Raw genomic sequence first — 12607 nt, forward strand, 5'->3', positions numbered from 1 at the left:
TATATAAATATATATATAAAATCTTTCTGTGTGTGTGTTTTTACTGCATGTTTTTAGCTTTTTCCAGTGCAAAAAAATTGATGCAAACCTTAACATGCCCTATCTCACACTGACTGGGGGGTTGTGCCTTTTAGTATCCCTCCCTGAGCAGTCTGACAATAATAAGAAAAAATAGAATAGCATAGTCATCCCTCAAGGTGCACTTGTCCAACAAACAAAAAAAATCGCTAAAAAATAATCTCTTGTTGCAGAGGATTTGTGTAATATGGCATCAGCCTCTGGGCAAACAATAAAAGCAATAAGTCAATCACATGAGCAGTAAATTAGATTTCTTCAGGTATTCTGTATAAAAACAGTGTTTTTATACAGAATACTGTACTCCAATACAGATTATTCCTATACATTTTATTTAGATGTTTTATTTCCTTCTACAAAAGTAGGTGACCAAATAAAATGGTGTCAGACTTCTAGGTGCATGTTGAAGCTGCTGTGTGGTGCACTATGCACAACCTATAGTTAAAGGCAGGTTAATACCCTTCAGCAGCTGTTACTGTACACAGAGTAAATATTTTATGTACCGATAATTCATAGCAGGTAGCAGCATTTAGAAAAGTAGAAGAGGGAAGGAAAATGAAAACATTAATGCCTTGGAATATGAAGATGGTAGAACAGTTACATAGTTAAGGTTGAATAAAGACAAAGGTCCAGTACTGTGTGTGTAAGAGTTGCTAACAATTCCCATTTCCCTGTATATTGTATTCCCCGAGGAAGACCGTTGAGACACAGTGCAAAATTACAGATATTGAAGGTTACGGTCACTTAGATTTGCATCTTATATAGAATGTCTAGCAATGTTAATTTTCCCTAAGCAGTACCCTGAAAAATCTACCTGTTGAATTTCTCCTGGAAAAAGCAGTGTACAATCTTTGCCTACAGCCTTATATGTACATCTACAGGGCATAAAAGGTACTGTTCAATGTGTGTATAAGAGTCATTAAGGATTCCCATATCCCTGTATATTGTATTCCCTGAGGAAGACCTCTAGAAGATTTTTGAATGTGTCTATTGTAAACTTGGATTTGATAACCAGGTACTAACAGAAATAGCTGCTTTAAAGTACAACTTAATTTTTTGGTCTCCTTCCAGTTGCTAAAAGCTGGAGTCGTGGTGTACAGAATTTTATCATCCTGAAACATCTCAGAACAATTTACTAATAGGCTTACTCAATAGCCATACAAGGAACAGTGATGTCCAATGTGTACAGTAGCTCGATACTGTAATAGTCTTCTGATTCTATTTTTGGCCACTGTACCTTGCACATTCTCTTTGTGGTGTCTTAATGAATAAATCCAATGCTTTTCTGTTTCTTTTTAACCTGTTTTTGTGTTTTTCAGCACTGTGGGGATAAAAGCAGCCGTTGCCGATCAGAAATGAATGTCATGGCTGCTTGGCAGAGAGGGTACACTGGCAAGAATGTGGTGGTCAGCATCTTGGATGATGGTGTGGAGAAAAGTCACCCAGATCTCATTCACAATTATGTGAGTATTCGCTGAACTAAATAAGACTTTCTGGTTAACGTTACACATGTTATATTATGCGTTATGTTCTTTCTCTTTATGCTATTAAGTCCAGAGAAACATGAACAATATATTAAAAGCAGTTGTGTTACAATGTCATCAAAAGGACAATAATGGTGCACATAATTAGCAGGTACACTCCATGTACGGGGCAGTCTGGGAAACTTCCACAACCTGCTCACAAAGCATTTGCAAAGGTTTCAGCCAGCTTTGTGCAGCTTTCTTAAAGCTCTTGAAGCAACATTTACCTCCAGATCTTAATGGGAGTCCTGGCTGTCACTTTAAGCTTGTTGAGAGCCTTTTAAAACCTGCTCCCATCTAGTTTAAATTATCTCAAATGCTCGTTGGTAGCTGAAGGGGGTGATTTAAAACCTTCAGAAAAGCTGCTGCAAGCTGATTGAAAGCTATGAAAATGTGGTGTTGCAGCTCTCATACCTGCTCTTCAGAATAGTGTTTACAGGCTGTCACCCAAATGAGCTAGGCCTAAAAGGCGTCGCTTGCAAAGCTTCTTCACAAGTCAGTCAGTAATGCCCCTGGAGTGAGTAGATGGCTTATAGGTATTGCAGAAATGTAACATCACCTTAGCTGAGCTACTTTGAGTTACAGTGCAAAATAAGAACAGATATTGACGGTAACGGTTATTTGATTTGCTATTTTATAGAGAACGTCCAGCAATGTTAATTGTGCTCAAGCTGTACCCTGAAAAATCTACCTGTTGTCTTGAATTTCTCCTGAAAAATAGCATTGTACCATCTTTGCCTGCAGCCTCACAGATGTATATCTACAGGGCATATAAGGCACTGCTACCTCTCATTGCTAGTCTCATGAGATTTGGTGATGTCACTACTGTACTGTTCTCCTTGCTTTTTGCACATCTCCTGCTTCTTGGATATTACCCCACTAGTCATCAGGTCACCAGTAATTTAGAGGGGTGGGGGCAGCCGTGACATAAGGAAGCCAAGCCCTGTCTCTACATTGATGGCTGCCTCCACACAGACACAGTACAGAACAAGGCATAAGTCAGTAATTTGGATAAGATCCCCTTCAGCGTGACCACAGGCATTACTAGAGACTAGTTCTTTGTCCTCTGCTTTTGGGCTTGGCATTTAGAGTTCAGGTTCTTTTTAGGGAATACTGACAGTTTACATGGAAGACACTTGAATGGGTGCTCGCTCATCGGTCAATTTCCAAACGAGTGATCTGGCGTACTGTAGTATGAGCAGTAGGCCTTTTTTTCTCAGCATCTGAAAGTTTAAATGTGGTTTCTATGGTATGATACACGGTCCCTTTGAGATAGATTTGACCCTTTAAGGTTTGTTTTGTAGTCCGGTTTTCTCCAAATAGCAATGGCATTGCTGCTCTCCAACTGCAACTTTGCAGTTAATATATATATTATTGTGTTTATATATAGTATCATTTTGCTTTAATTTACCCATAATGCAGATGCTTGCCATCTAAAGAGAGAGCACCTCCTTTTCTCACCACTAATAATTTTATTATAGGATCCATATGCCAGCCATGATGTGAATGGAGATGACCAGGACCCAAGTCCACGATATGATGCCAGCAATGAAAATAAGTATGTTATTGGGCTCACTGTCTGATTTAGCCACTGTTCACACTAGGGCTGCAACTAATGTTCATTTTCATAATCAATTAGTTTTGCCGATTTATTTATTTTTGATCGGATTAAATAAAATCCTTAATTTAAAATTAAATACACAAATGCGGTGTTACAAAGTTTACTTCAGAATAAAAATGCATGCACAATTTTATTAAAGTAGCACTGTGTTCCAGTGCGGGCGATCACACTGTTGGTGCGAGGCGCGTTTGGGGTGCCATTGAAATAAATGGAACTGCAGCGCACCTTCCGCAGAATAATTTGTCAGGCTGAAACCGAAAATGACTTTTCCCACCTTTTTTTAAAATAATTTTTGTTTTGTAAGCACATGGCGCTTGAATAGATTCAGCCAGGGAATAACAGCTGCCAGTGGCAAGATTCCACAGACGGCAGCTGAATGTAAATACAGCAGGTAGTGGGCGGGTGTAAAAGCCAGCCTACTATAGGCCATTTCAAATTGCAATAGCAAATAGCAGGCTGACTATTGCACCCACCCACTGCTTGCTGTGCCCTCCTCCCAGCATGGAGGAAAGAGCTAGGGGATCCAAGATACTAATCAATAATGAGAATACTTGACAACTATTCTCATGATCTATTATTGATTAATCGATTAGTTTGTTGCAGCCCTTGTTCACACTGACTTAGAAAGTACTTCCACCTGTAATATGACATCAATAACCTGGTTATCCTGCCTCTGTTCTTATAGAACTCCACTGGGCACTGATTACATTTTCCTGCAATCTAGGGAGATCTATTGGAGATATTTGCAATTGTTATGAGTTGTTATAGACCCTTGAATTATGGGTTAAAGTGTACTGTATGTGGGGGCAAAATGAAAAAAACATTCAGCACAGCTCTGCCATACATGCATGTTTCCCTGCCATGTTTCTTGATCAACACTGCAAGTGCCTTCAAAATGACTGATGATCCTGCATTGAAATGCAGTCAGCTCTGCACTTCCTTTAGTGGGCTGACAACACTGCATCTGCTGCACTAAAAGCTTAAGCAGTGTTGTCAGCCTTGCCAGGCTTTTCCCCTGATGAACTATATCGGCACACCTCATATCCATAACTGTTTGCACTTGCTCCCCTCTCACACCAGCTACCTGCTTTTATTGCCCCTCTCTAATTGTAGTGCAGAAGTGTCAGTGTTCTTAACCCTCTATAGGAAGTTAGGCGATGAGTGCATCTCTGGCAGGATCATCAGGTACTTTTCAGTACTTGCACTGTTTTTTTAGAGATTCATTATACAGTTATGTTCACGTATTGCAGAACTGTGCTGAATATTTGTTTTTTAACAGTTTTTTGTGTAGTTTTAGATTTTGGCCACACACAATTTGGAGAACTTTGAACTGCGATCATTTGTAACCCTCCATTGGTTTTGGGGATGCAGTTTGCTTTAGCTTGCCCACTCATAGGTGGCTTACCTGTTTTGCTACCTTTTCAGAGCAAGCCTGGTCATGAGTTCATAAGACACAAGATAGGTAAAGGCACAGCAAGACTTATTAAAATAATCCTCTACAAAAGAACAACTTGCATTGTCGACCGAAACAAACTGGATTTTGTCTCATTCTCCTGATGTTACTTTTCAATAAAAGATTGAACCTTTTGCTGTTGATGAATAAGAATCTCAATGGAGTGTGGTATGGTGCAGGCTAACATGGCTTGAATTGTTTTAATTAAAAGCCAGTCATGGAAAGTGTTAGAGTGTAGTGGTGGGCATCTAATTGCCAGCCTTCATAAGGTTTATTTTTATGGAAAGGTCTGTGCAGCTATGGAAAGGTTTGTGCAGCAGGTGTAGAAGCTGCAGCCTGATAAATACATATTTTAATATAAAGTCTTCATTCTTCCCCCGGCAGGCATGGCACTCGTTGTGCTGGCGAAGTGGCTGCATCTGCCAATAACTCCTACTGCATAGTGGGCATTGCTTATAATGCCAGGATTGGTGGTAAGTGCTTTATTCTTTTATACCCTTTACCTTGTGCTCATAAACAGGAAAATGCTTGAAGCTAAACTCTAGGTTAAACTCTTGTTCAATCAACTGGCTGGTGGTGTAGTAGAGGTCAAAAACCTACATTCGATCACAAGACTGGTCGAAAAGAATAACTAAAATTACAAATTTCCTATATATGATTTCAACTGTCTATCTAGCAGCTTGCTTGGTGCTTGGATTTCATCTTTAACTAAAAGCAGTAATATCTTGAGAAAAAGCAAGGTAATGCTGCATAGCAAGGCATCACATCCTTCATAATGCCACCATGTATTACCAGTGCAGCCCCTAAAGAAACAGAACATTTGGGCATTGGTTAGACATGTACATGCAGTTCTTGTCATTCTGATATCAGCCTGTGGAACATGTAATATAGTGTTTGCTGTAAGAATTTTTGGGAGTACTGGGGCATTTTTTCTCTTGCACACCTTACCTACTCGCACGGTGAGATGCTTGCTTTTGAGTGCCCTGTCCCTTTTATGTCCATAACATATGGGGGAGTTCTGTAGTCTAGCCAGGGGGAACTCAGGCAGGTCTAATAACACTGCTTTCAGTGCAGCAGAGGCCATGTTGTCTGCTCACTACAATTGGGTGCTCACTGGATTTCTGGCACAATCATGAGGTATGTTTTGATTCTTTCAATATTTTGAAAGCGACAAAACACAGGGAAATGTGCATGTATTCCAGGGATGTGCCGATTTTCATTTTTTTTTTTCCCCTTGCCCAGGCACTAACTTTTTTTAATTGATTATACACATGAAAACACAAGTGCACCTGTGCAACAATGTTACCATATGGTGGTAGGGGGTGGCTGGGATTGGTACTGGGGATATAGTCATATGCCAAGGCTCATGTTGGTAATTAAAAGCACAATTTTCCCCTCGGAATTGTTAACTGTGTGTCTCCTTTTGTGGCGCTTTCCTCTTTAGCGGCTAACGTTCTTGTTTCTGTGTACGGACCCTAGTAAAATCTGGCTTGCTATAATTGGCGTATAATACGCGCTTTTTCCTTCATTGTTTATATATAAATAAGGCTATTCACCAGGTTTTGAATTGTTTTCTCTGATGCCTTTAGTGTGAGGACACACAGCTGTACATTCTATATAGTGCGTCACCTGCTTCTGGGCAATGAGCTGGAACTTGAAGCAGGGGAAAGCAGTCATTAGTCACACGTCATTGCATTTCTGTGTACTGTGCAGCTTGTCCTGTATCTCACCATGTTCTTCATGCACTGGGATCCTGGCAGCGATTAGCAGCATAGCACTGCTCATCGCCAAGGGGGTTAAACAAGTCACTATGTCGGGTCACTGGCGCACAATGCTGTTCTGTTACATGCTGCACTGCTACTCACGAGATTAATCTGAAATATTATACAATGCCCTGCAGTCATTAACTGCTTGGGAGCTGTTGCAGAAGCAAGTCTTGAAGGAACAGCAGTGCCAGCACCTAAGCAAAGAGCGCTGCTCTCTGTATGTGACTCTTGTAATCCTGTATAAGAAAACACACATTTTGCTGCTTCACAAGTCAGTAGGCAGACATTTATGTGCAGATGGCAATTTTCCTTTGCAGTGATCAGGTGTTCTCAGTGTATTGTAATGAGTTGCTCTAAATTCTGGTCGTTTTTTTTTTTCTTCTCCACTCTTGCCGTTGTGATCAGTGTAGCTGTATTCAAGCTTGACTATTGACTAATAAATGACTATTCATTTGCTGTAAAGAAATCGGTGTGCTGGTGACATTCTTCAAATATCTTTACTCTGGCGGCGCCATCCGCAGTCACTTTGAGCACCCAGCCACATATTTGCATGGGATTCCTGGTAAGGAGTTCAGCAAGGAATTTACTTTCTATAGTGGTAATTTCACTTGCTTTTTGCCCATCTCTCATTGGTTGCTCTGCGGCCAAGGTACACCCAGTAGCAGACAGATGCAAACGATGACAGACTGGTTAGGGGAAACCAAATGAGCAGACTACAAATCAGCATCAGTCTGCTTACAATCTGATAACACTACATTTAATAGCACTCATTCCTTTAGGGTGCTACACAAATGTTAGTCAAATCAGTGTTTTCTATTAGAATATGTTGAAGTCTTATTGGTGCATGTAAACACAACCTAATCTCCAGACTTTACACACATTGTAGCAGATAAAACTGTATCATGTTAATTAATGAATAGGTATAAACAGGTACCCAAAACTGTAAATGGGCAATGTTGACTAAAATCCTTGAGGCTGTAAATGCACCTTTTCATTTTAATCTGATGCATATTACGTTGAGATTAACAGAAGTGTCAAAACACGGCAATCACACTACGCAGATTGCTGTGTGTGATTTTCTTTTTTTTCTTTTTTTTTTTTTTTTCTTTTAATTTAGCATTTCATTGTTTTTGCCAGGGAAGGCTGTGTAGCTGCCGAATTCACTGCTGAGGACAGGCCATTAATGGTGTCTTTTGACCGTTTCAGGATTAAAAGCCTTGTTTCTATCTGTGGGTGTAGTGATATTTGCACATTTCCTATCTGGGCTCTGATTCCTACTTTGCTACACGATTTTGTTATTCCCAGCTCTATGCAAAGTTAAAACTTAATTTCATATACCATCGAAATCTAAAAAAAAACAATGTAGACCACTGTGAATTTCTTTCTCCTGTCAGGGAATATTTACGTGTCCCTAAGACACAGCAGGAAGGAAGAGTAAGAAAGTGGAGATTTTATTCCAAAGCGTGTGGATATCTCACAGATTGCCTCCATTGGAAGATTTCTCCACTCCTCCTGTTCTCATGACCGCTCATGACCACAATTAAATCAGATAAGAGTTCTAACCCTTCCACATTCTGTCTAGAAAAAAAAGTTTGGGCTTTGCTTACACATCCATACAAGGCTTTACATACAAGTTTGTAAAAAGTTTATTTACAGCAATCAATAATTCAAAATATGCAGTCACTGAAAATGCCCTTTTCTTTCCTGTTAAAGAATACTGGGCAAAACACAAAATTGAGCCAAAGTAAGTGAACCATAAAAAGTTATTCATCTGTGTCTGTGTTTTCATTTTGCGTCTGTTTAGAGGAAAAGCTAATGATTCACATCAAGATTCGGCCTACTATAACTGCAAAGGACTGTTTACTACAGAAGGGCTTCTGTGTATGTTCAGGACCGTGCAGAATGTGCAATCTATGCAAGATGAAGACCCACTGAAATATGCAGCAGTGATAATCAACATAGCAGCTAAGGACTAAAGGTTCTGGCAGTTTGAATTGTAACATATGGGAATTCTGAAGCTTGCATTTAATACAAACTTGACCTTAAGTGATACTGCAAAGGCCCTTTTTGCTTTATTTTGTTGCCTTTTATTCCAAATTATTTTCACTGGATCCTGCTTTTATCTGCTGAAGTGGCAGCAACTGTATGTGGCCCTATAGCTCTGGCGTCTGTAAAGCTCATGATTGAGGAGCTCTAACTGGCATTAAAAGATGCGCCCTCTGATTCTTCGCTGTGTGTTTCTTCAAGTCTTTTAATTTTCTCTTGAATCGGCATCAAGCTCAGCAGGACTCAATGCTGATTCTGCAACCACACACTGAGAAGTTTCTCCATCTCTTCCACCGCTTTTACACACTTCTTTGATATTATTGTAGACATCGGCACAGCAAACTTCACATCTTCCATGATCTTGTCCATGTTCTTTAGAATCGTGCCAATGGTTCAACAATTCAGGTTATAAGAATGAGTGACGTCTTTCATCTTTTGGCTTTGCTCCACTCTCAATTATTTTCACTTTTATGTCCATCGCGATCACTTTCTGTCCGGAGCAATTTCTTACTATTTGCGCGCACACACATGATGAAATCCGAATTTTTGGCTAGAAAACAGCTTCAGACCCCCAAACAATGAGATATTATCTGAAAGCAGAGGCCCTGTAGAATAAAAGAATGCTAGTTGCAAATTTGTATTTTGCACGGTATTTGCGCAAATGTTTATCAAACTGGTATTTTTAGGCTAAAATACACTAAGGTAATTTAGTGCACAGAAACAGAATATAATACCCAGTTTTTGGTAAAATATGAAATATGGGGGTCACGCCAGGTAAATAGATACCAAAAAAAATTCAAGACTTTAAAATCGCAAAAAACTACAATACCCAAAATTTTCTCAAAGGCGACACTTTAAAAGCCTTTACTGCTCATTAGTTTATTGTTACCAGTGATTGATGGCTCTAGAATTATTGCTCTCACTCGGAAGTTCGTGACAGTATGTAACGTGTGGTTCAATTTTTGTTTTTGCATGCTGTTGTTTTTTTATATACATTATTCAGCAATGCAGAATACCACCAACTATAGAGTACTACAAATCCTAGTAAAACATTACACAGGAATGCAGAATACCACCAACTGTAGAGGACTACGAATCCCAACAATACATTATGAAGCAATACAGAATGGCACCAGCTATAGAGGACTACAAATCCCAGCAATACATTGTAAAGCACTGAAGAATAATACCATCAGCTATAGAGGACTAAAAATCCCAGTGTGTTGCTCTGGGTTCACTGCCTGATGTCTCTAGGGTCCCAGGAGAGCTGTGCGGGCTTTAGGGGGGCTATTCAGGTTCTCAGTGGACCAATAAGGCTCTTGGCCAGTTAGTGTGGGCTCCCGGGCGATCAGGAGCTTCACCAGCCCCTATGTTAATCCAGCCCTGCTTCTAGTGGCTAACTAAAATATTAAAGACAAGATTTTGGCACTCTTGCTTTTTCGTCAGGTAGAACAGATAAAAAGCTGAAATGGCACTATATACACACACCGATGCACAGATATGTCAGATTTTTTTTCTCTCATTCAGATGTGAAATGTATTTTTTTTTTCTTCATTATAATTTTTTGCTGTGCTCTGGCATTTATAAGTGCTGTCCCACAGGAACAGTGTCCACATACAATGATCGTTGATTGCAGTACAAGGCACTGTTCGGGTGGTTTCTGATTGCAGTGACATCCAACTGGGCAACAGTAACCTTCAAAATGTATTTTAGCTTTTCCAAATCCACACTTCAGTCTACACAGAAATGATTAATGGGAAGAAACACAGTGAACTGGCATAGACTAGAAACAAGGTAATGGACTAAAAATAATGCTGTCACGGTTAAAAACCACTCTGGGGCTGCTGCTTAATTTCCCCATCCAGTGGGACCCTCCTCCACACACTGCATGACTTAAATGCTCGTTTGGCTACCATAGAAATGAATATATTGAAATTTGTATCTGCTTCCTGCACTGCAACTGGTGCCCCCTCCCCCCTGTTACTTTTCTGGTTGACTGGTTGCAGCTCTGTGTCTTCACATACAATGTGCCTACTGCTGGGGGAGCACGTTATAAGGTATGTACTTATTCGTTTTCCCTCTTAGCCAAACAAGCATTAAACCTTTGGAGTGCCAGGGGGACCCCACTGCATGGATACATGTAACAGTATCCCGGAGTGGGGCTTTAAAGTGACTGTTACATAGTTACATAGTATTTGAGGTTGAATAAAGACATATGTCCATCAAGTCCAACCCATTGTGTGTATGTTATGAGAGATGTTTGGGGCTGCCATTGTGGGCCTCCTGAAAATGCTAGGTGTTTAGTGTCAGCTACTTATCTATGTTCCAGTTCAGCAACTCAGACGGCATTGAAGTCAAAGCATGAGAATGACATCCAGGGAACCATCATTCTTAAAGGAGAATACAGTAAAGGAAGCATCCATTTATCTCTCATGACAGTGTCCCTTTAACTGCAAATAATGTCTGTGGCTATATGCGCACTCCCAACTGAGACCAGCCATAAACAGTGTTCTGACATGGAGCCCCTGTCAGCAACTTAAAGTGCTGCTAAAAGCCCATAAAATTCAAGGATTATGCTTAGTTGAAGCATTTTTGCATGCCATGAACTATTTTTTTATTCACTTGCAATGTGCCTCTAAACTTGGTAGAAATTATAACTACTCCAGGGAGAGTGAATTCCATAGCTTAGCCCTCTCCTCTATTAGGAGTGTGGAATTACGGTCTTTGCTGGCCTAGCTCCTCTGACCCTCACCTCGCTATATCCCTTTTATGTAACAGCTGGTGGAGAAGTAAAGGAGAATATTACAGAGTGTCACTTAGGTGGCAGGTCTAAGTCTGCTGGGGCTGCTAACGTCTTCCAAGAAAGATTTTTTTTTTTTAAACATTGGCTGGTGGTATTTATGGACCAGTGCAAGGAAGGTGAAGAAAATGGCACTGAACTAGTGAATAATAAAATGTTCATACTCCCATATTTATTCTGGGTTCTGTTTGCATAAGAGCTTTCAAAATGAGAGTATTTCTCAAGTGTACAGCTTATTGGAATGGAATGTATTAAATACACTCCCATGACAACATCTTCAAGATGAGAGGAATCGCAAGTTTTGTGATTGATTCAGTTTTTCAGCAAAAGGACTTTTTTATTTTTTTTATTTATGTAAATGGTTACATAATGTCCATGAGCAGACTCTCTATGCTACCTAACAGTAAGCAAAAAATATCACAATTGCAATAAAGTTGATCTGTGGTGACATGTAGGCAGGCTTGGCATACTAGGGTATACATACAAACTCCTAAACTCAGGAGTTAAACCTTAAAAATGCATTCAAGTACCTTAACTATTAAAATGTATTTTTATTTGTGTATCACTCAACTGTGGATCTTCAAATCATCTGTGAGTTGGTGTGGACACTGTCCTTCCTTCTGCAGGGTGGCTACTCTTGTTCCCCATGGTGCTTGTGTGTGTTGTAAAGTATCCACGGCTCAAAGCTCTCTCCTGTGATGGACTACAATCTCATGACACTAATTTGTATTGAGATTGTAGTCAATCGCTGGAGTGAACTTGGAGCGGTGACTACTTTACAACACACACAGGGACCATGGGGAACAGGAGCAGCCACCCTCCAGAAGAAAGGACGGTGTCTTCACCAATTCAGAGATGATTTGAGGATCTATGGCTGAGTAATGCACAAATAAGTGTAAAGTTGGGCAGCTCACAGAGCAGTTGCACAGAGGTTTTTGTTTTTCAAATTGGTTTTAAGATTTTACAGGGGTACAACAAAGATACAGATAGGTGCTGTCAACCCTAATGCGGGTTTATGGGCATTACATTACAGGTTATGCATTTAAACCTTGAGTCCTGATAGGGAAGGATCAGGTTGGAGACAAAGAAATAGGGAAGAAATAAGAGGTAAGTGCCTTCAACAGTTCTTTGCAAACAAGACATTTCAGAAATGGTATCTGTGGCATATTCTTGAGCGAATATCGAAGCTCATCCGAGGTATCGTGAGACATTGGTGTGTCGTGTTATTTATAACCAATAGTGAATCACCCCAGTGAGCATGGCATTTCGTTAGGTGCTACCCTGGTACCACTTGTCGGAATGATCGGGAGCTCGAGGAGAGGA

The 12607-nt window shown here is 40.1% G+C and overlaps 1 protein-coding gene across 5 annotated transcripts in view; it reads left to right on the top strand.

The window, feature by feature from the left end:
• PCSK6 (proprotein convertase subtilisin/kexin type 6) overlaps nt 1-12607 on the top strand; it is a 157582-nt gene that overhangs the window by 72418 nt on the left and 72557 nt on the right. For all 5 annotated transcript variants that reach the window (XR_001941756.1, XM_018566763.1, XM_018566762.1 and 2 more), the window contains exons 4-6: nt 1395-1538; nt 3080-3156; nt 5057-5145. Coding sequence is in view for 4 of the 5 variants with exons in the window: in XM_018566763.1 (XP_018422265.1) it covers nt 1395-1538; nt 3080-3156; nt 5057-5145 (310 nt within the window). In the remaining variant the exon portion in view is untranslated. The remainder of the gene's footprint in view (nt 1-1394; nt 1539-3079; nt 3157-5056; nt 5146-12607) is intronic.

This window comes from Nanorana parkeri, unplaced genomic scaffold (assembly GCF_000935625.1).
Source record: "Nanorana parkeri isolate BGI_ZX_2015 unplaced genomic scaffold, ASM93562v1 scaffold973, whole genome shotgun sequence".
Lineage (NCBI taxonomy): Eukaryota > Metazoa > Chordata > Amphibia > Anura > Dicroglossidae > Nanorana > Nanorana parkeri.